At 33.7% G+C, this 25,144-nt stretch overlaps 1 protein-coding gene across 6 annotated transcripts in view; it reads left to right on the plus strand.

Annotated features, from left to right (window-relative positions):
• Positions 1–24,833, plus strand: part of shi (dynamin-1 shibire) — a 139,402-nt gene extending 114,569 nt beyond the window's left edge. For 4 of the 6 annotated variants that reach the window (XM_081764772.1, XM_081764774.1, XM_081764771.1 and 1 more), the window contains exons 17-18: positions 15,520–15,636; positions 21,515–24,833. In XM_081764772.1, coding sequence (XP_081620898.1) covers positions 15,520–15,636; positions 21,515–21,581 — 184 coding nt within the window. In that variant the 3' untranslated portion in view covers positions 21,582–24,833. The other 2 variants (XM_081764777.1, XM_081764775.1) reach the window with 2 other exon arrangements.
• The last annotated feature ends 311 nt before the right edge of the window (positions 24,834–25,144 follow it).

Here is a 25,144-nt window from a genome sequence, read left to right on the forward strand (position 1 = left end):
CTAGTACAGTATGGTGTAAAATTCATGGAGCAAATAAGTATGTCATAAGGAACATTGTCACGTTTATTTGAGATCGATAAGTAAAGTACTTACCGAGATATTCGGTACTTTGTAAAAGCTGAGAATTTTGTGCTGTACAAGATGGTAACGATGTCTCAAAATTCCCTTTTTTCCCTCAGCGTTGGAGTAATCGTGAAGAAATGATTAAAACGAAATAAAACATTAATGAATGGACATACAATGAAATGAAACCCATTTGAGTTCTTGAAGGGACTAATCAAACGTAATGTTGTGGATATAAATTGTTTTTGAGTTAGTAATACGAATTCATATTTCAACAATATGGTACAAATACGTTTACGAGAGTTACCTAATAGCTACTTTCGTGTGGTGAATACACTTATTCTGTGCAACTTTAGGGGAGTAATATCGAAACAATTCAATATTATCTCTAAATATTACCGACTTACTACCATTTCTTTTTTAAACACGAATGAATGAAATAAATAAGAGTTTGTTGCAATTGAAGCAATACAAAAGATGGTTTGCAAGGACAATTTGTTTGGCCGTGTGGTAGCTAGTGGGTGTAACCAGGGCCGTGCCGGAGTGGGAGCGGGTCGACGACTCCGGGAGCCGAAGTAAGGGGGCGTAAAATTCGGGAGAAAAAGGAGAAAAGATACGAAAAATTGTTTGGAATGTATGTGTGGGGTCGCCGTCGTATACTCTCGCCCCGGGCGCTGATTTTTCACGGCACGGCCCTGGGTGTAACCAAGATAACCACTCACTTCCTTCATTTGCTAACGCTTGTCTACGAGGATCATTCGGAAGCAATGCTCAAAAAATTCTACATTCAAGAAATGCAAGAAGTCGTTATAACTGCTATTCCGATGATCACTAACAAAATGGTAAATATTGCTTTGCGCTGACGCATTCCATAACGGAATGGTCCCCCAAGTCTCTCGCAATACCCATTCCTTCACAAATCAAATTCCTTTGTATGGTATAGTTAGTACAGATGAACTCTCACTTAGGAACTTAAAATTTTAAAGTCATTGGCCTTAACTAGTACTTTTTTATTTATTATTTTGTTACCATATTATAAATCTCTGCAAAGGTTAGATGTATGAGTTGTAACCTATATGCAGTGAAATTGGTCTTATTCTGGAAATAGATAATTATATTTACCATAAAGTTCGTGTTTCTTTTTTTTTTCTTTTTTTTTTTTTTTTTTTTTTTTTTTTTTTTTTTTTTTTTTTTTACATTTCTACTTTGCCGCCAGCTTGTGAAACTGCACGTTATCTTCCGTAGTTGTCAGTTCATTTATTTAATGTGTAGTTACAATTCATCGAATTAGTTTGAAACGCGCTACTGTCTGATATGAGTTTCAATAATACTTGTCAGGGTTTCATACTTGTAGCGTTCCACTTGTAAACATAAAATACATCTTCTGTACACTTTGCACAACACCGGTGGAAAATTGGGTCAATGTTCCGTTAAGGAGGTCCAGTGTCTTTGACACCACTTCTTTCTATTGATTTTCGTTTGATTACATAATATAACGTTACATTAGGTTCTATTAGGTTAGGTTAAGGGGGTCCAGTGTAGTTTTGGACACCCTTAACGGAACATGGACCGAAAATAGTTTCTAATAGAACCATCTTTCATATGCACTCACTTATTTTATCCGTACTTGTAAGGATTTTACACTAGTAACCCTGCACTTGTAAACATAAAATACAGATGTGTTATTACTTTGTATTTAATTCTATCGCTTGCAGAAATTTGTTCTTTATAAATATATGTCTTTTCATGCGAAGTGTTGAATTTTACTTGTAAATCTTTCAGAATTTGGTTTACCAAAAGTAAACCAGCTCCATATTTATTATAAATTCAAAGGTAAATAAGTCAACCAAAATACAAGTAGTAAGACTGACGTAATGTATTATACACGGGCTCACGCACAACAATTCGTGATATGTTTAAGTTATGCAATATAGTGCTGACGGGGTTCAATAAAATTAGTTTTTTTTCTTTCTTTCCTGTTGTTCTTGAACATAAAATATGAGTTAGGATAGGTAGGTTGGCTTTGGTTAGCTTAGCAAAGTATACATCTGGTAAACTCCTTCTATGATACTTCAGCAAACGTAAAAATATGTGAATTGTGCATTAATATCACAAAAGTCATAGGGTCAGGTTTTCTCTTACATACGCAGCAGCTGGGTAGTAATTAATGAATGTCTTAAAATGTTTTATACGGATTTATTCTGCAGTGGATTGTGTTAGCGAAATCCAAAGTTTTTTTTTTCGATACTTGGTATGCAATTATAATTATTATTTCATTACTTGCGTTCGTTTGCGATCTGCAAATTTTACGAACATTATTACGAAATTAGACTCACATACTGTTATTTAGTGTGGCACATAAGACCGTTATTTGTTATGGTACCAATAGATTCTAATGTTTGCACTTAGTGTTTACATGTACCCTTACGTACAATGTTATGTCCTAGCAACTGTTCGGAATATTTTATGCAATGTATTGTACGACAGTCATTTCGAACTTCCGCACACTGAAAGTAAAGTTTTGGAAGTAAATAATTTATTGTAAAAATATCTCTACAGGCCTTCAATATAATCTCCATAGTTGTTTATGACAGCTTCCCAACATTTGGTAAATTCTGTATTCTGGATAAGGCACCTTCACATTTGAGAGGGGGCGCGGTGGATCAGTGGTAGAGCGTTCACCTCCGGTGCTTGGGGTCCCTGGTTCGATCCCAGCTCGCGCCGTGTGGACTTTGTGGTGGACAAACACCGTGCTCGTGGGTTTTCTCGGGGTTCTCCTGTTTCCTCCCACTTTCTTCATTCTACCATTTCACTCATCTCTCATCATCACCGTCTCCTTTAGCCTAACCGGCATAAGCGTGGGACGTAAAACTTAATGATTTAATTTTTTCCATTGTTGAGGTGTTTGATCACTCGGGTCACCTCACTGAAAGCTTTGTCAATTGAATCAAAACGTTTTCCATAGAGTGGTTCTTTCAATTTGGAAAACAAATCAAAGTCTGGTGGGCTCAAATCAGGACTATATTGAGAAGGGAAGTATTTTCCATTCATACTTGTCAAGTGTCACCCTTACTTATAGAGCAGTATGCGGTCTTGCATTATCGTTCAAAATGAGGATGCCAGCTGCAAGCAAATCAGGATATCTTTCACGAATTTTCGTTCGCAGAACATTTTGCAGAAACAGCTTGTAGTATACGCTTGGTACAGACGTCCCCTGTGACACTCTATTCTAGCCATCTCTCCATTCGTATGATACGGGATCATCGTGAGTTTAACCTTTGATTGTTGCCGGTTGAATTTCTTCGGGCGTGAGAGTCTGAACTGTTTTATTGTAACGACTGAGATTTCAGTTCTAATTCAGACTGTGTGATGAAGAATTGCAACAGTCCTTCGTAAAAATTGATCTTCTTCTGTTTGATAACGTTGAAGTAATTCTTCAGCGATTCTTTTGCGACATGCTTTCTGCTCTTTACTCAGATCATGCGGAATCCATCTCATCTTCATCTTCAGCTTCTCAGTAATGATTCTGTAAACTGAAGTGACAGTCATTTTGGCCTCATATGCAATTTTCTTTCATGTTTTCGTCGATCCTCTCTCAAAATGTCATTCACAATAATCTCAAAGGTGTAGCCTATTGCAAGGGCGTCCGCAGTGCTTACACGACCTTCACGGAAAAGAGCAGAGCATCGTGAAGCTAGTGCTATCATCTACTATACTATTTCCACAAACGTCTCGCAAAGCATTGTAAATTTTAGTTGGTATCTTTCCACATAGAGTTTCGATTTTGATATAGGAACGCTTGTCATCATGTATAACCCAACCTCAGTAGGATTCACCACTGAATTTCTCACAACACAGTAACGCAAACGAGAAAACACAGAAACAACCGTGAAGCCCAAACTCTGACCCAAACTAACCTAAAAGTGAACTTAATCAAACCACTGAAACGGTCGTGCATGGGCTGTGTGCAAGATTTTTGAAATGAACCTCGTACTTATACCTGGATTATCTCATTTTGTAATGATTTGCGTCAACACAAAGCGAAAATAAGCCTCTCCGTTTTACTTTCCGTACTGACGTGTTTATTTTCTAAGAACTCAGTCCCATGTTTGCTTTTCCTGAACTTCAAGAATGTGTCATATCACAATGGCTACGTAGCACAGGTTGTGCTCGTTTCTCGCCCTTGTCTTCTTTTACGCACTAATTAAACGTAATGAGGATATAAATTGTTCTTGAGTTAGTAATACGAATTCACATTTCAACAAAATGGTAGAAATACGTTTACGAGAGTTACCTAATAACTATTTCGTGCGATGAATATACTTATTCTCGTGGAACTTTAGGAGGGTAATATCGAAACAATTCAATACTATCTGTAAATATTACCGACCTGTTACCATTTCTTTTTTAAACACGAATGAATGAAATAAGTAACAGTTTGTTGCAATTGAAGCAATACAAAAGATTGTTTCCAAGCACAATTTCGTTGGCTGTGTTGTAGCTGGTGGGTGTAACCAAGATAATTACCCACTTCCTTCATTTGCTAACATACGTCTAAGGGGATTATTCGGAAGCAATCTTCAAGAAATTGTACATACAAGAAATGCAAGAAGTCATTATAACTGCTATGCCGATGATCACTAACAAAATGGTAAATATTGCTTTGCGTTGACGCAATCCATAACGGAATAGTTCCCCAAGTGTTTCGCATTACCCATCAGTTCAAGAAACAAATTTCTTTGTGTGGTATACTTAGTACATATGAACTCCCACTTAGAAACTTAAAATTTTAGTCATTGGCCTTGAGTACTTTTTTTTATTTATTATTATTTTGCTACCATATTATAAATCTCTGTAAAGGTTAGCTGTATGAGTTGTATCCTATATGCACCAGTGAAATAGGCATTTTTCTGTAAATACATAATTATATGTACCATAAAATTCGTGTATTTTTTTAAAATTTCTACTTTGAAGCCAGCTTGTCAATCTGCACGTTATCTTCTGTATTTGTCAGCTCATTTATTGAATGTTTAGTTACAATTCATCGAATAAGTTTGAAAAGCGCTACTGCCTTTCATGTGAAGCTCGACATAATGTTTTAAGCACATTTTTAGGAATATTTTTCGTTCAGGTTTAGTTTTGCCGCACCACTCGAAATAATTGTTCAAAAATTAAATTTTCACAAATTCCTTCTTATTGTTTACTAAATGATTTGCGCTGGCCGACATGAAAAGATCTCAAATTGCATAGTTAAATTTCAAGGGGATTGTCATAATCAATTGTTGAAAAATTAAAATTCTTCTAGGATTTGCGTGTAAATACGGCGTCCGGATGTATGCATAAAAACTGCAATGCAAAAAACAAAACAAAAAACAACAACCTGTGCTAGTAGGCCACTAAAAAGCACGAATGCTATCTAACCGAGTCACGGGAGGGGTTGCATCCGAAGGGAAAAGGTGCGTCAGCGATGATTGGTATATGCAAAAATGAGGATAGTGAAAATGAGTGGATTTTGGCAGAGATAAGTTTCAATAATACTTGTCACGGTTTCATACTTGTAGCGTTCCACTTGTAAACATAAAATACAACTTCTGTACACTGTGCACAAATACAGCACCGGTGGAAAATACTTTCTAATACAACCATCATTTATATGCACTCTCTTATTTTATCCGTAGTAAAGTACTAGTAGGGATTTTACACTAGTAACCTAAACTTGTAAACATAAAATACAGGTTTATTACTTTGTATTATACTCTATCGCTTGCAGAAATTGTTCTTTATAAATGTCTTTTCATATGAAGTACGGAATTTTTCCTGTAAATCTTTCAAAATTTGGTGCACCAAAAGTAAACCAGAACCGCATTTATTATAAATTTAAAGCTAATAAATTGACCAAAATGCAAGTAGTAAGACTGACTGACAATGTACTATACACAGGCTCACGCACAACAATGCGTGATGTGTTTTACTTCTGTAATATAATGCTGATGGGAATCACTAAAATTTTACTTAGGTGTTTTATATTTCTTTCTTTTTGTCCTTGAACATAAAATATGAGTTAGGATAGGTAGGTTGGCTTTGGTTAGCTTAGCAAAGTATACTTTTGGTAAACTCGTTCTATGATACTTCACCAAACGTAAAAATGTGTTAACTGTCCATTAATATCACAAAAATCTCAGGTTCTTTTTATTATTATTATTATTATTATTATTATTATTATACATACGCAGCATTTGGGTCGTAATTAATGAATGTCTTAAAATGTTTTATACTGCTTCATTCTGCAGTGGATTGTGTTAACGAAATGTGAAGTTTGGCTTTTTTTCTATACTTGGTAGCCCTATGTAATTATAATTATTTATTTCATTATTTGCGTTCGTTTGCGATCCGCAAAGTTGCGAACATTATTACGAAATTAGACTCATATACTGTAATTTGTTATGATACCAATAGTTTATAATATTTGCATTTAGTGTTTATATGTACCGTTATGTACAATATTATGTCCTAGTAACTGTTCGGAATATTTTTTGCAATATATTGTACGATAGTCATTTAAAAATTTCTGTAGACTGAAAGATATTATGGAAGTAAATAATTTATTGTACAAAATACCTTTACAGGCCTCCAATACAATATCCATACTTGTTTACGACAGCTTCCCTACATTTTGTAAATTCTGTATTCTGGATAGGACATCTTCATTGTTAAGGTGTTTGATCACTCGGGTCACCTCACTTAAAGCTTCTTCAATCGAATCAAAACGTTTTCCACAGAGTGGTCATTTTAATTTGGGGGAAAAATCAAAGTCTGGTGGGCTCAAATCAGGAAGAGAAGTATTTCCCATCCATACTTGTTAAGTGTCACCCTTACTTGTAGAGCAGTATGCGGCCTTGTATTATCGTTCAGAGTGGGGACACCAGCTGCAAGCATATCAGGATTTCTTTCACGAATTTTCCTGAGCAAAAAATTTTGCAGAAACAGTTTGTAGTATACGCTTGGTACAGACGTCCCCTGTGACACTCTATTGTAGCCATCTCTCCATTTGTATCATACGCGAAGATCATCGTGAGTTAAACCAATGATTGTTGCCGGCGGAATTTCTTCGGGAGTGAAGAGTCTGAACTGTTTTATTGTGACGACTGAAACTTCATTTCTGGTTCAAACTCTCGTATCCAGGTTTCATCAATTGCAACAGTTCTTCGTAAAAACTGATTTCCTTCTGTTTGATATCGTTGAAGCAATTTTTCTGCGATTCTTTTGCGACATACTTTCTGCTCTTTAATCAGATCATGCGGAAGCCATTTCATCTTAATCTTCAGCTTCTCAGTAATGATTCTGTAAACTGAAGTGACAGACATTTTGGCCTCATATGCAATTTTCTTACATGTTTACGTCGATTCTCTCTCAAAATGTCATTCACAATTATCTCAGAGGTGTAGTCTGTTGCAGTTGCAGGGCTTTCACTTCTTGGGGTGCCCGCAGTGCTTACACGACCTTCACGAAAACGAGCTGAGCACCGTAATACTGTGCTAAGGTCCACTACACTATTTCCACAAACCTCCCGCAAAACATTGTAAATTTCAGTTGGATTCTTTCCACATAGGGTTTCGATTTTGATATAGGAACGCTTATCATCATGTGTAACCCAACCTCAGTCGAGTTCACCACTGAATTTCTCACAACACAGCTACGCAAACCAGAAAACACAGAAACAATCGTCAAGCCCTGACCCACAACTAACCTAAAAGTGAACTGGATCAAACTACTCAAACGCTCGTGAATGGGCTTGTACAAGACTTTAAAAATTACACTCGTACTTATACCTGGACCCAGCGACTTACGCAGGAATTTATTTCGGGAGGGTTCTAAAGCGTTTTGGGGGTCCAAATACAATTTGAGGCTAAACTATATATCAAAATTTCTAAAATTGCCCCTAAAAGTAGACTACATTTACAAAGTAGTCGGGATTTCGGGGAGTCCGGACCCCCAAGACCCACCCCCTGCTTACGCCCCTGCTGGTCCCTCTCATTTTGTAACGGTTTGCGTCAATACGAAGCGAAAATAAGAATTTCGGTTTTACTTTCACGTGGTGACGTGTTTGTTTTCTACTGACACAGTCCCATGTTTCCTTATTCTGAACTCCAAGAATGTTACACCATAATGACCATGTAGCACAGGATGGTACTTTTTTCTCCCTTCTCTTCATTTACGCGCATACACACTGTCGCTGATATGCCTCCTCCATACGGACAAAAGACCGTGTGAGTTTCCAACTTCGTTCTTTCAAATAGATGAAATGATTATTTCTAGTGACCAACATGCAGAAATTTGTATGTATTTTTCCGAGAATAATGGCTTTTCAGGCATATCATATTGCAGTATATCATAAATCTGTATTCAATTATTGAGAAGCATTGTACAAAAAGAAAAAGATTTTGATTGAATTATAATAGGAAAATTGTGTGGTTATACCTTCTTAAAGTTAAGTTTCGCGGGCACGGTTGCTCAGTGATAGAGCGCTTTCCTTTGGTGTGTGGGATCCCTGATACGATTTCCGGTCCAGTAGGTTTGTGGTGGATAACATCGTGTCCATGGGGTTATCGGGTACTCTCGCTTTCTCTCACATTTTCATCCCATTAATTCTTCTACTATCAGTCACTTGCCTTAATCATTGTTTACCTTAGCCTAAATGGCATAAACGTGGGACGTTATGCAGAAAATTAAGCTGCGCTAAGGAATACAATGTCGCATATAATTTGGAGAAGAACTATGGAATATTCTTTACACAGTATGTTTACAAAATTTTGTTTACAAGCATACCAACCTTTGCTAACGCGCCTGATCCCTATAGACACCTTGAGTTTCCATTAGTTTCGCCCTGCCCTGACTTGGTTAAATACTTCCTTGCTTTTTGTGACTATCCAGCATAGGTTTGATAATTTTTTTTATACTGTACTCATTTACTTGCCAGCACACTACGGATCCAACCGTTCATGGACCCACCAGGTTCAAGTTTCTTAACCGATCAGATACATTTCTTGTTTTTAATAACCACCTAACACGGGTTGTTTGGTGTTCGTTCCACTATAGCTTTTATGGCATTTATCTACGTGCTGTATTTTTACTCATAACGTTTGAGTCCTCATAAGGGAATGGACACCTATGAATCCATAAATGCAACTCACATCTTAAAGAACAATTTGTAAATTATTTGTACTTAATTTCGTGGTGAATGAAATACAAAATAAGTTGTGTATGTTCCCCTAAAATTGGACAGTACGTATAAATATTGGATAATCTGAAAAAATTTGCTACCATTTAACTAAACTTAGCTATGTATTTTCAATTAAAATTCGGAAGTATTAATATCTACGTTTTATTGTCTTTTCTAACTTATATTCAGGAGAAAGAAATAAAATAAAATAAATATATGTTTATGATGATCAAGAAACAATTATTCGTAACATACATTATAAAATTCATGAAACAGAAAAATATTATTTCCTTATTTTAAACTGTTGCTTTAGTTCGGGAGGTCACAGAATATAACTTCAGTCACAGATTATTACTTTAATATTCCTCCAACGCAGAGGGAAAAAAGGGAATTTTGAAACAGCGTTATCATCTTGTACAGCACAAAATTCTCAGCTTTTACAGAGTACCGAATATCTTGGTAAGTACTTGACTTATCGATCTCAAATAAACGCGATAATACTCCTTAGGACATAGTGATTTGCTCTATGAATTTTAAATCATACTGTACTAGGGACCTTTTCCAAGTTATTGAACTATTTCCAAACTCAACTTTTCTCTCTTCTGTTGTGGCAACACTGTTTAACTGATCCTTCTAAACTTGAAGTCATTTTAAAGAGTTCTTCCTAGTATTTAATTTAATGTGGATAAATAGTTACTACTTCATTCCTTGTGTGTGTTAGAGGCGTTTAAATTTGACACACGTTTAACGTTATTTCTCAAAAAGTATGCAACACTGATCTGCGAGTGTCATCTCTTTCGTGTTTGTTTTTGTTGCTGATTCGAATTATGAAATTAAATTTAGGTCATTCCATTTAAAAAATCATAACTTTATATTGGGTTGGTAACACTGTTCACCTGGTGATGGTACCCAATATACGGATAGATGTCCCCCTTCCTGTAGTTTCTTTGTGCAAAGTTTCGCTTCTCCCTCTTTCTTGGTTCCTCTGTTATAAAGGTGGGACATTATAAATGGTGCACCCGGTATATATATATATATATATATATATATATATATATATATATATATATATATATATATATATATATATATATATATATATATATCACCCTATATAAAATATAGGGTGGCCCAAAAGTAGATATACAGCCCAGTATTGACCAACTCATATCAACCCAGTATTGATCAACACAATTGCTTTTCATATAATTTCTTATTGTTATCCATCAGATAGACTTAGTTTCTTTATTATTTGTTCTTAAAGCCTTTTTACTTATATCTTAAGCTCAGAACAGCCGTAGCAAATAAACCCATAAGCTAGAATGTTATATTTGATCAATGCAGGGATGTATACCTACTTTTGGGCCACCCTGTAATATATATATATATACTGTCAGGTCAAGTTAACACATTGTAGACCGGCTAGGACGTTACAACTTATTATGTGTGCTCAGACATTCTAATTTCCCCCTTCATCAGTTTGATAAGTACGCGCAAAGTTTCTATATCTTGGCATGGAAAAGCACGCAAGCAAGTAATAAATAAATAAACAACGTAAATTAACCTTACATTTCACGCGAAGTAAGCTTTGTGGTGGACAAACACCGTATGTGTGGGTTTTCTCAGGATTCTTCCGTTTCCTCTCACTTTCTTAATTTCTCATCATCGCCGTTTCCTTTAGCCTAGCGAGTATAACCGTGGGACGTAAAACTTAGATATTAACATTTCATCTGCGTCATTCCTCGGAATTACGTAAAATTTCGTAGCCCTTCTGTAATGTGTCTGACTTTTTCTAATGTTTGATTTGATGGTCCATTATTACCATATCTAAGAATGTGTTAGATTTTTTTTTCTTTCTTTCTTAGTATGTTTTTCTTATGTAATGCCTTCATTAGAATAGTTCAGAAGTATTTTGAGATCGATGTAAGGGTGGTGAAAAAAAATGCACTTCGTTCTCATTTATATTTGTTTCATAATGTCAAGTAACATACAGCCATGTTAAATTGACTATGCAGTTAAAATACGTGAACTACTTACTAGCATCAAATGCGCGAGGTCACACTGTCACATTGTATGCAACTCGTAACAGTGTTATAGTGAAAGTTAAACAAGCAGCAGCAACAGTAACCATTTGTCAGTATGCAGAGTTGATATTGAAGGGGGGCGTTTGGTTTGCTTCTCTCGCATAATAGGTGTAATTGATACAGTTCACGTTAACTCATACTTTGTGAACGGTAATTGTAAGTTAATACTCATTTCGTTGTGAAATTACTAAATAATGCTGCTGCATTTTTACTTGTTACTGAATTATTATTATTACGTAAATAATGTATGTTCATGTTCAAGGAAGTATTGAACTTTTTCGGTGCAGGAATCTCAGGTTTCATTCCGAGTGGGGGCTGTCGTGGTACACAAGTCGGCAAATTATAGGTGGTTGTCTCATACAACCGTATTGATATAAAGATGCGTTATACTTCAAACAATTCGTAATCGTACCCGTCGATTGTATTTCACCAATCAGATTCACGGTCTGTCTTTGTCAGGAGTCTCAGGACTGGTGTCAAAATGTGGTATTTGTACGTGTGATTGAAGCGCAAGTTGAAAGTCGTACCGCATGTGCTCACGTAATTTGCCGATTTCTACTCGGAACTTTCTATTTTATCTTATCGTATTCTTGAAGAGCCAAGATATGACCGTTGTTATCCATTTCTTGACTTACGTTATCTTTCCATCCGCTTCACAACTAGAGCTCCGTATTTTGTCACGATTTTTGCTGACGAAAAACTTTCACTAGTACACCCAAGTTACTAGTCTTACTTTTCAAACATTCACTGGAGCTCCTTCATGGGTAAGTGGTTAGCGTACGCGCCTTTGTCGTGGAACACCCGGGTTCGATTCCCGGCGGGAGCTCATGTTCGGATTCCACGTTAATCAGTAGGTCCCGTCTAATATAGCCTCACTGCTGAAAAGGGCGTTAAACTCAAAAAAATCAACTCAACTCAAACATTCACTGTTTGTAGTTAAAAGAAAATTAACATTTATTGAAGTAGTAAATTTATGAGTGAACCACTTCAAACTAGCAAATGTACTCTCGTTTCAGTGTGGTCATAATTTCCCACCGTCTTTCCTGGTTTTTTTTTTTTTTTTTTTTTTTTTTTTTTTTTTTTTTTTTTTTTAACGTAAAATCGAATTCTTTAAAACAATAAAGCTTCCAGATGCAAAATATCGTGTTTTAACGTTCAGCGGTTTAACCCGAGTGATAGGAATTTCGGAGTAGGTTTTGTTTTCTTTATTTCTTTCACCATAGGAAACTTGCAACATGGTAAGTGTGCAAGCTCTTGAAGGCGAAGTATTGCATGCTGTTAATAGATTTGTATTGTGCGTTCGTTCTCAATTCTAGAGATGAATGCAGGTGACGGTGTCAGTGGAAAAGGACTAGATGAATTTGGTTAGGTGCCTGTTGTGTAGGGAATTCAGGAATAGTTCCGGTGGTGGTTGATCGTGGGTTCATGGAAGGAAAATATCGTCTACGTCTAAAAACCAGAATAAAGTTGTAGTGATGAGCAGATAATTTATTGTTTGAGGTGGCTTATGAGTACATCGGTGTATGAAGAATGCATAAGTGCCTTTGATTTGAAGACAGTAGTTATTTTCAAATGTACAGTTGTTCGAGTAAATATTGGGGTATTATAAAGTAACATCAGTGGAGGTTAGGGTGAAGTTAAAAATTAGGGGAGAGCCTAGATGATGAGAGATTGGAGGGAATAGTCGAGTAAGGTGGAAATACATTGGGAAGGGGATGGGGAGTAATAGTACTGGAAATGGATCTCCCTGGATTTTAGGGGTTAAAAGTTGTGATTTAAGATAGACCTTCAAGTTTATCACTGTTGATCAGGTAATATTGAATTTTAGTGAGGAAATCATGGATGGAAGCCTTTCTAATGGTCCATAATAGGTGCAGTTGGAAACTTGCTGCAGGATTTTAGACCAGTAGTCTTGATTCATTCTCTCTACCATAGAGTCCCCATCTGCGAGATATTATGATGAATTTAAAGCGAAAGTCTTAAATTTCCTTACTGTGTCACATTCCGTTGGCACGGGAAACGGGAGTCAGTGATGTGCTGAAGCCTGAAAAATTTCTCTCCACGAATTTTTTTTTTTTTTAAAGAGTATGAGACAGAGAGAGAAAAATGAAAAATTTGCTTTTTATTGGCGTGATAACGTATTTGTTTGGAAAAACTAAGTATATGCAAGAAAGTTGAGAATCACAGTTAAAAGTTGCGTTCAGATGAAACTGTGATTATTGGATCTTCATCTTCCATTTTTCTGTACTCTTATTATAGTAGTCATTTTCCTTTCCAATCCATAAGATTAAAAAAAAAAAAAAAAAAAAAAAAAAAAAAAAAAAAAAGTTGCCATACGGTTAGCGCGAATCCGGATTCGATTTCCGGTATCAGTTCGGATGTGATTTAGATTCTACGTTAAATTGTTGGTCTACGTCTTATACAGCTGGTGCGGAGAAGGGAGGTTGAATGCTACACCAAATAGGGGTGCACTGGTTCCATGAAAACAGCGTTAGTACAGATATTGGTAGAGCACCCCATTTATAGATGTCTGTGTATGTAGACATCTCATATTGTGTCTGTTTCATCATATGATTTTAACTATAACACAGGATGTAATTTTGAAATAAAGTCGTACGGCAAACAGAAGTGTTACTTTAGTTTGACATTTGATTTTAGAAGGCAGCCCTGGTAATATAATTGTAACTCTAGGCAAACCAACCTTAACACGCACCTTGAAAAGCTATTGTTCAAAGATCCATAAGATACGCGAATTATGTTTGTGTATTTTTCCAGTAAAAATAATATAAATATTTTAGGGAAATTTGTTCCTTTTATTTTTGTTATTAAATAAATTTTGGTGGGAATAAATGGGAGATGCATGGACGGTACGGCCAGTCCGTCCGTGACACCAACCAACCAAGGTTAATATACAGATACAGATGTATAATTACTAAGCTTTAGATTTCCATGACATGTCATATTTTTATCCTGGCACGTTTTTGCATATCTAGTTAAATATAAATATATTTCTGGCACTTGTAAACTCAAAATTCCGTTTTATTATTATTATTATTATATTCTGTCTGTTGCGTCTTGGGACTAATAGATCCCCACCACTCTCACCCCCTTAGATTAGGGTCTGGAAATGTTTCTTCCACGTTTCTCGATCTTCAGTTTCTTCCTCTAACTCCCAATATTTTAATCTATTTTTCAAATCAAGTCATATAAATGCATATTGAAACCATATTTTAAAGCTTTTAAATATGCACTTATATATGCATTTAAAAATGATGATCATATATGAAGTAATATAAAAGCATACTTTAGAGTATATTTTTGGTCATACTTTAGAGTTACCAAAGAGACAAGACTAATACAGTTTTTCTTTTTGGAGAGTCAGCAATGCGCTGTGATCTATACTTCAGAGCTTAAAGTTGTTTATTCAGGGCAAAATGACGTATAACAACTTCTAAGAAATTGCTATTCTATGAATTTATTTATTAGAAAATTAAATTATTTTTTATAAGATTGATTGATTTTTTTTAGAGTGATTTTCTGTCATATTTTACCATTTTTTTTACACCGTTAATGTGTGCATATTTTCAAAGTTAGCACAAAACTCTGAGCGCTAGTAATAACACACTCGCAGATAATACAAGTATGCGTTTACAGTAAATGTCCGTATTCTTAAGATCACTAGCAAAAGACAGAGAGGGAAAGAAGGGAGTGGGGAAATACAATTAAATATGAGAGCGTTCAGATTTTTTATTGCGCTGTTTTTTCTGATCAAGTAGCCCACTTTAAATAATAATAATAATAATGGGAAATTGCGTTATTGTTTTGTGTTTAATGTAATGAAAAATTAGCATGCATTATGATTTATGTTGTGAGTATAATACATTCGTGTGTGTACTTATATATGTGTTAGTATTTCGTACGGAATATTAAAACCTGAAACTAAGTTTCTCTTTCAGGCGCAGGCAATAGCTGCATGAATAATCAAGCCAAAGTATTATCACACCTTATTGAGAGGCAAAAATATGTATTTATAAGATTTAGAAAAAAAAAATTCCCCAAAAATTGTTTTTTTTTTTTAGTGTGTTTAAGTAATCGTTAGTTCATCATTACAAAGTATATGATCCTAACATCCTTTTACTGACCGCCTTCCAGTCGACAAGGTGGTATGCCTGCGATTCCACAGCGAGTACAGCAAGCAGTTGGACAAGCAGTAACGCAAGCTGCTGTCAATGAATTAATGGATGTATTTTCAAGTAAAACTAGGCATAAGTAAGTCTTCGCAGTGTTAAGGAAAACAAGAAAAAGTGTAGTATTAAAATAAATATATATATATATATTCGCTGCTCAGTGTTTCTTTGTGGAAGAAGTTAGCAGAAAAAAAAAGAACAAGCAAACGCTTCTTTCAAGTACGATTTATTCTTCTTATTGTTTTTTTATTGAATTAAAATAAGAAACCCTATGAAGGAACATAGGGAAATAAGACATAGTGTGTAGTAGATGTTGAATATGTGAGTATATATATATATATATTTAAAAAAAAAAGTAATGTTTACATGAGTAGAGTTGGTAAACTGTTGTACACTACATTTAAGAGTGAATTATATAGTAAAAAGTCATTAACAATTAGAAATTCGCATATCCAGACACGTTATTGTTAAAATAAAATCATTCCATTGTTACTTCAGTATTATTATTATTATTATTATTATTATTATTTTTTTTTTACATAATATATAACATCAAGATATATATATATATATATATATATACAACTGATTTTTCATTCCTTTACGAAGTATTTTTTATGTTTTATTTCTGTTGAAACACGAATATTTTATATTGTTATTATTTGTGGTTGCATTCAAAGAGTCATGGTGTTCGTTTGTACATCACCTGCTTGATGTAGCTCGCTAGATAAATTATGTATATATGTATAGAAGTGTGATGAAGTAATATGTGAATTTTTCTTCATAAAAAGTATATGAAAGACTTAGTGTGTGCCGTTAAAATTTTGTCTGGTGGATCATGTAAAAGTCAATTAAATCTTTATGCAATTCTATAGAAGGCAATGAGTTGTAAGCATTAAATATATTATCCTGCTCACAGAATAAATGTACATAGAGCACCTGTATAGATCTTTGAAACCGTTTAGTGTAAAATAATAAATAATAATAATAATGTGTTATTATTGCTGCGTCCCCACACAGTGCACTAGTTTACTTATATATATATATATATATATATCATGTTAACAAGTATTTAAAATAAAAAAAGAAAAAAGGAAGGCAAATTTATGTATAAAATTGTTATTAATGTTGTTTCACGTGAAGGAAAACACAAAACTCAAAAAGCAAGAGTATTTTTGAAGTAGTTGTACGTTTGCGTTGATTACGTAAGAAATTGATGTAAAATTAAAACTGTCGCATATTTTATAAACGTTATTGAATTTGGGCCGCACTTTTAAACTAGTTTTTCTTCAGTTTCTCTGGCTTCAACTTTTTTTTTAAGAAACATTGTTGCTTGAGTTGTAGGTATTCAGGTCAATCAGTTCATATATAAAAGAAGCGTAGTCGGTATTATATTGTACTGTAGACTTGACTGCACGTTCTACTAGATTTATGTTGACGGCACCGTTCTCTCAGTGTTCTTATTTTGACTTAGTTACAAAGATATACTTTCATGTTCTCGTTTTCAAAGATATAATAATCAAGAGGAAACACTTGGGCCACATTGACGTTCAACACGCGTTCAAAAAAGTGTAGTTTCTTACGTAGTTTGTTCTGCACGCCAGTAGAATGCTGTTTAATTATTGAACAGTTGCTTAGTTACACATTCATCCTGAGAGATCAGTTCTCAGAACAAAAAGAAATGGATTGCTTGTTGCAAAACTTTAGAAACCGCATTTGACGCGTAAGCCTATTCCTGTAAGGTAAACGGTGTTTCAAGTTGCAGAAATTTACCTAAGCGTGAATAAATCTCGTTTCTGTATGTCTTGTAAAGTGCGTGCCAGTCCATTAACATGTTCTTTGGATAATAACTTCGGAACAGAGGAACTAATTTGAGTATAATTTTCTTTGATATGTATGTAAGTAAAATTGTATTCATATTGATTTACTCATACGAAAGTTATCGATTACAGTACGTCAGTTTTCAAGTTAAAAAGAATTAAAGAACCGGTATTATCGCTGTCTCTTGTCTCCTGCGCTATTAATATGATAACATAAAAGCGTGAATCGTGGGATTTTCATAGTACACGTGCCGGTGCTTTTACTAGTTGAAATAAGGTAAAAATGACCGTTACGGGCAATTCAGAACCGTCTTAAGACGCAAAGCAATGAAATGAATGTTGTAACCAGTCAAAAACGTGCAAGATAGGAAATCAAAAGTACGTTCACCGACTTCTAGAAAAAAAAAGAAAAAATCACAGAATATTGGATTTCTTTGTTGCTAATGTCAATAATGGTTGATGGTTGTTGAACATTCGAACTTGTTTGCTAACGTGCGTTAATTCAGAATCTGTTGTAGGAAATGAACTGCGCAAGGATAGAATTTGTCATTTTATGAATTTCATTCTAGTAGTCCCATGAAATAATTTTTGTCCTATTTCTTGTTCGTTTTCAATTACATTCTTCAGGCAATTACCGGGAAAAAGACTTACAGGTAAAAGCTAAGTAGTAAAGTTTAAAGATTTTAATACTCCGGAAACTTAACGACAAAATATTCAGCCGTGAGAACAAAGAGACAGCATTAATTTCGTATAGTTTAAAGAAATGTAAACATATTTCCCTAAAACTGATTAAATTGCTGGTATCATCACAATACTCACGTTGATGTTTCTTGTCTTATAATTGTTCTGAATTGTCACAGAAAACCAAAAGCTCCAAAAACACTTAGTACTATTTCCCTCACTTCGATTAGTAATAGCGTCGACTTGCTGTTGCGCAGTGCCAAGCTTGAATCAAAGCAATTTTAAAGAAAGAACACGTATAGGGAAACAGTGCAGTTCTGCTGGCGACTAGCAGCAGTTTTCTGGTCATAATAGAGATGAAAAACAATGAAACTATGAACATGCTGCCCCGCTAATTTCGTGACGTGACGTCTAAGCGCTACAAATTAGCAATAATCTTTATTTATATGTATATATATATATATGTTTCGGCAACTGCACTATTTCTTTTATAACAAACCACGGATTTTATGATACTCTTGTACTTAAAATGCAGTTGCAAATAACAACGATGATAAGGACTTTCCGAGTCTTAGATCATCATAAGACAAGCGAAACTGAAAGGGCTGTCTTGTATGATCCCCAAGAGAGAACTAACTTTGCTGTACATGAAACGTGTCATCGTTTGGGTAGAATTCCATAGTTAATTGTTGAAAACGTACTAACCAAAGTTCGTTCATGTTAGTTACAATGTCACGATAATCATGGCCTGTCACATAAGAGTGAGTAAAACAAACTATAGTTTTCGAAAATCCTTGATGTATTATGAATACTATAATTTTTAAGTCGTTGCAGGGACAGAAAGCAAATTTTTCTGCTGTTTTGTACGTAAAAATTGATTTGAAGAAATGTCTTGTTTTACATTTGATATGAGCATAATCGACAGACTTATTTCTGAAAAATACACAAGCAAGGTAATTTTGTAAACGATTGTAGAGTTTAAAATTACTTTTAAAAAGATGTAAAATATTGTTCAAGGAACGGTGCTTCAAAGTATTACTGAGTTGTCAGATCAAGTGTTAATTTCTCCCATTTTTTAATCGGCCTGATTCATATATTAAGAAGTATTCCCCAGACAAACTTGCCACAGTTTTGTTAGAAATATATTTGTAATCCGCAAGATCAGGTTATAAATAACTTATTGATGTTTTATTTATATATTCAGTTTTCGTGTACTAAATATCGTATTCGAACTTAAAATAGATTTGTATCTAGCTTCAGTTGCAAGCTAATTTTCATTCTTTGAGAATAATAAAACTAAGACTAAAGAAGATTCTATCATCAATAATACTAATTATACAAATATTAAAATTGATAATAACAGTATAATTCATATTTTACAAAAAAGAAATCCAGGTGAAATGCATTGTATATTGTTTTTGAAATTGCAATGTTAATAGCAGACACAACTATTATGGGACCATAATTGGTTACAGGACTAGCTAAGTGCTTGATGGGAAATAGGTGCGGTGCGGTGCGTTTAATGATAAGTAAGTTAAAACGGGCTTCCAGTTAACCTACTTCAAAGACTGGCTGCAGCGCCTTTGTGCTATATTTTCCCCTTTTTGTCATTTTTTTTTTTCAGCAAAGAATTGAAAGATCAATTTCTGCTAAAAAAAATACTAGACAGAATCTTCTTCAGTCTTTTGTGAGTGTTCGTTGTAACGGAAAAAAAAAATCATACATGAAGTCTTGAAAAATTTCTCTCATACAAGGACATTCCAAATATGTAAAAAGAGCTTTTTTAAGTTTTACTGTTATTTACATTCAAAACTGTTCTTCTGCGTTGCTGTTATTACAGAAATTAATGTGTTACAATTTTCACGTCTACTCAGGAAGGATTCTAGTCTCTGTTACAATACCAGGGAAGTAGGGATTGTTCCACCTTTGAGATAACTTTAGATCTTTAAAATATTGGTACAGTATTGGCATTAGTAACGATACGTGTGAGATACATGTATCACAGATGCGGTGTATTGTGCTTTGAGCAAATCGATGTATACTAAACTTGTTATATATGTATATATAAAGAAAATGGTTTCAAGCTTTGTTTATAAATCCTTGGGAATAAATTCGAATCTTAGGCGTTTACTTTTGTTTATTTTCATAAGACGTAGCGTTTTTCAGATTTTTTTTCTTAACATTGAACAAACAGTTCAGTTTAATTTTCAGTTTTTATATGTGCGCTTTTTTAATTCAAGCAGTATACGAAAATAATGCCAGATTATTTACCTCCTGAGTTGAACAACTGACAATTTAATTGTGTGATTTTAAACGAGAAGATATGAAAATACGTTTGTAATACTATATGGTGAAAAATGTGAACATGTAATTGAAATTAATACCGTGATTGCATCGTATTGTAATGAATTCTTTAAAAAAGTAGTTTGTTTTCCTAATAACGGAAAAATTTAATTTTTGAAAAATGTTGTTAAATTTGGTTCATGATGTTTACAAAGCATAAGCACATCTGTGTCGATAGTTGAAACTTCCCTGTTCCTTATTTGTCCTTTTTTCTTCCCTTTCTTCGAAAACATTGGGGTATTACTGTTCTGAATATCGTCGTTGGATCCCACTGATTAAGGCGTAGGGAGCATGACTTAGCATCTGCAGAACTCAAATTCCCGTCAGCAGTATTGTTTTGATGTTTTTTGTCGTATTTAATCCTGTATGTAGTTAATCTCAAGCTTATTTTATAAATATATACAATTTAAGTTAATTGAAAACAAGAAGCTTATTTAGATGATGTGATTTAAGTTACACATTTTATTGGTCAACTTGCTTTGTATATATATGAATATATATATATGTTAACAATGTAGAAAATTGTTATAAAGTATATTTAATTGTTAAATTAATGAATAAATTTCTTGCCAATAAATAAGTTGTTTACTTATTACATTATATTTCATTCCTTATGATTTCATTATTTTGGATAACAAAATTTTATATAGTTTTTTTTTTTTTAAAAGAAAAATGCGTATATATGTTTAAGAATTCAGTGTTGAACACTTCATGTTAATTAAAAGCTAATTTGTTCCTTTTTTGAACACACGCCATATTGGGATAATAGGTGAGACATCTGTTACAGATTCTTTAAGATGTCACTCTTTGTTATTAGTTTCATTAGATATTCACGTAAACCCCACCCTTTATTGTTGTATACAGCAGCATGAGCAATTAGATGATTGTTTTTTTCTTTTTCTATTAAGGCAGTTAAAGCTCACAAATCGCACAATAAAACGTTTGAAATCTTCTATTTTATTTGCGTTTTATTTGTTGCTGCTTTTAGTTAATTAGAAATCATAACGAAATTCGCAATTAGATACGTAGACCTGCTATTATAGCTTCTTTTCTTTATTTACAAAACAAAACAAATGTTCTTTCGGTTTTACTGATTTTAGCTTATTTTATTTTTAGGCGACCTGTACCTTCTATACCTCCACGAATCCCGGATAGGCCTAACATCCCAGCCAGGCCTAATTAGGTCGTGTACACACAAGAAGCATTTTTGCTTGTGAACGTGCTCCAGGTAATAGTTGTTGGCCAGTGTCCTAGTGTTTTTACAGCATAATATCGACTTCGTAGTGTCAAAATTTATAATGTCTTCGATTGCTACACAAGATGTGCTCTGAGCCAAAACCTAAGGTTTGATCTCATATAAGCGTGTGTATCTGTGGGTTTACAATAAACCGTAATGTGTGTGGGTTTACCAGTGGAATGAACTAATGATTGTTTTGAGTTCAGGGTGTTAGGTGGTATTGTAAACACAAAAACCAAGGAAGAACGTGCTGGTGGTAGTATTTATGGTGCTCAGAGTATGTGGATAGCGCTATACATATAAAAAAAGCTGATAAGCAATAACATAACACTAGGAATACAGTGAATCGTAATGTATTGACAGAAGACTGTTGAACAGTTGTTAATATATTTTTAAAAAATAAATGTGTACAGTTCCAAATAAGAAAAACAATCATGTTCCTTTCCAATCATCGTTATCAGTTATTCTTTTGTAAACTTATTCTTCCACAGTGAACGTTGCGTCATTTTTTTAAATAAGTTGTAAATATATATATAAACAATGCCCTCGTACCGTATTTGTACAGTATTTTCATGACTTGCCCTGTAAATCTATTTTCGTGGTATAAGGGAGAAAAAGAAGTTTTTAATTACTTTGAAATTAGTTGGTAAATAAAATGCGTGTTGTTTGTAAGAATTGTCAGTTAAAAATTAATTTGTGATGTTACCATTTGATATAATTGTGATTTCTTCAATAACCACATTCAGCCAGCATCGTGATCAGACAAAACGAAACAAAACTTATTTCCAGTATGCATGTGTGATGTGAATGAGCATAAAATATGCATGAGCAGTCGCTACTAAATCTAACTCCTCAAATTACAAATACGTAGGAGGTACAGCTCTATTCAGAACATCTTTCTCAGTTATTTCTTATCCTCGAAATAATACATAATAAGACGTCATCAATTTATGGAGAGATGTGTTTCCATTAAGTATTGTAGATTACATATTTTCACATAAAATTATATATTTGACAGCACAATTGGCAAGAAAATTTAAACTTCAAGATTTGCATCAAAGTAATTTCACTTCTTTTGAAAATATTTTGGCGACGCCCATGTATGTGTGTGCGTGTGTGAGAGAATGTACGAACCTTCTGGCAGTGTATGCAATATTTCTGTATAATATTGTAAATAGTTGTGTAAAACGTAATTTTTTAATTAAGCTGGAATAAACTCAACATTTTGTTTGCATATAAATATATACGTGTATTTCTTTTGCTGAAAAAATACAGTAATTTATTTGATGCCATAAGACTTTTTTTTATATAAATATATATGAACGCATGTGATTTTGTTCTTTTGTTGTGATGTGCAAAGTGTAAATTGAACTTTTCAGCAACTGTTGACAAGTGTGTACCAAAAAGTAAGTGGCATTCAGTCAACACTTAGCTGCACCCCTCACTATGTAATATGCCTCTGTGTGTAAGAAAGATTGTGTATGGAAAAAGCTTATATGTATACATATTTGTAGTGGTGATGAAAGTATACGCTTATTTTTAAATATATGTATATTATATTAAATATTGACTATTTACCTGATGTGACTTGTACATAATATGGGAAAAGTCTATGATAATGACTATTGCGTTTGTAAATTACGGGTTGGAAGAGTTGGAAATACGAACATTCCAACAAAAAATAACTACGTTTACAAATAAAACGAGATAATTTGGTTATTAAGTGTCACTTGGATCCGACGTTAGCATAATTATTCATTTCGTTAAAAAGTTCAGGTAGTTACAATACGGTAACTAGTATAAATATTATCTTATTTGACAGAACTGCCTTCGCTAGAGTTGAATTAATGCTTCTTTTTGGAAACACAAATGTTATTTCAGTTAGAAGATGAGGCATTTGATATAAATAATTGATTCACGGATGTGATGTCTAGTTGTGCGTGTAGCAACTAGATTTAATTAACGTCCAGGTGATTATCATTTTACAATTTTACATTCGCTGAAGCGCAGTAGTCATTGACAACATTATTGATATTAATAAACTACGTCGCTTTGCTTAGTAATAGAGTGATTTGGGAATCACACTGGCTTGGTCCACAGAACGTTTACTTGAGATTCCTCACTTAAAATGTTAGCTCGTAAATAAGTTAATCTGCGTGATCCATTTTAAAGCTGTTGTTTATTTTTCAATTTAAAAATGCAGATTTATTTTTCAATTTAAAAATGCAGATATATCAAACATAGAATATTCTTCTGTTGAGAAATAAGTTAGAACTAAAATCTTAAATTTCAAGATTGTTCCACTTAATTTTTCGTAATAAAGGCCTGGAAGCCAAGTTTCAGCCAGCCAAATTCGTACTCTAAGTACTTTTATTTAAAACTGTTTCCACAAGGAGTATCGAGTTGTAGACAATTGATATTAAATTGAGATTCAGTTGCTTTCCACTCAATTTTACTTTTATGCTAGTCAACTTGACAGAATTTGCAGGCAATTGCTTCTAATGTGATTATTATTTTTTTTAATTTCGCGCGATCTAATTGAAAAATTGAAATTAGCGGTAGAATTATACTTCTAAATATTTAGTATTTATATGTACACTGTTTTTTTAATGCATTCGTCTCTTATTCGCCGCAGTACGGTAGATGAGAGAGTTTTTCTAAATTAAATCTTGACGATAGATTTCGCAGACAGAATGGATTCATATTTAAACATTATTATTATTATTATTATTATTATTATTATTATTATTATTATTATTACTAGAAATATTAATGTAATTGTCTTTCTTTTTACATAAATTTTAAATATAATTTATAATGAAAATTTCCTAAGTATTAAAATAATTTGTGATTTCTCCATGACCTAACATGAGAGCGTCAAAAGTGTGCCATTACATTATCGATTTAATGCTAAATATGACATTTGCTTTTCTTGAAATATGTTTTAAGTTGGATGTTTTTCTACGTTGAAGACAACTGAGTTAATAAATGAAATGAGAATTCTGTCATATGTAACTGTTGTATGTTGCAGCAAAATAGTGTTGATTGATATGTCAAAAATGAAAACAGTGTGTGTGACTGAGACCAAATATACATGTGTGTGTACACACTTATGTAATTTGAAGTAATATATTATGTAAAAAGTTATGTACAAATTTGTTGATGTAATTAAGTTGTAATAAATATATATATATATATTGTGAAGCACAAAACAATAAATGTGGGGTTACATATATACATATTTTCTCATATTGAACCAAATGATTTCTTTGTGTTCTTGATGTGTGTAATTTTCTAATATATATATATATTACCCAATATAACAGTAGAACTGTATTCCACTATCAGTAAGTCCTAGATGTAAGTGTTTGTCTATGATATTGTGGACTATTTTAGCCGATAGGCACCACATTTATACAGGTACTTTTCAGTCGGAGATAAAATTTAGAGATAAGTCCGAGACAAATTGCTTTCAGGAGAAACACTTAAGTTCAAGTGCAGTAGGCAGA

Source organism: Thermobia domestica, chromosome 7 (assembly GCF_964235325.1).
Source record: "Thermobia domestica chromosome 7, izTheDome1.hap1.1, whole genome shotgun sequence".
NCBI lineage: Eukaryota > Metazoa > Arthropoda > Insecta > Zygentoma > Lepismatidae > Thermobia > Thermobia domestica.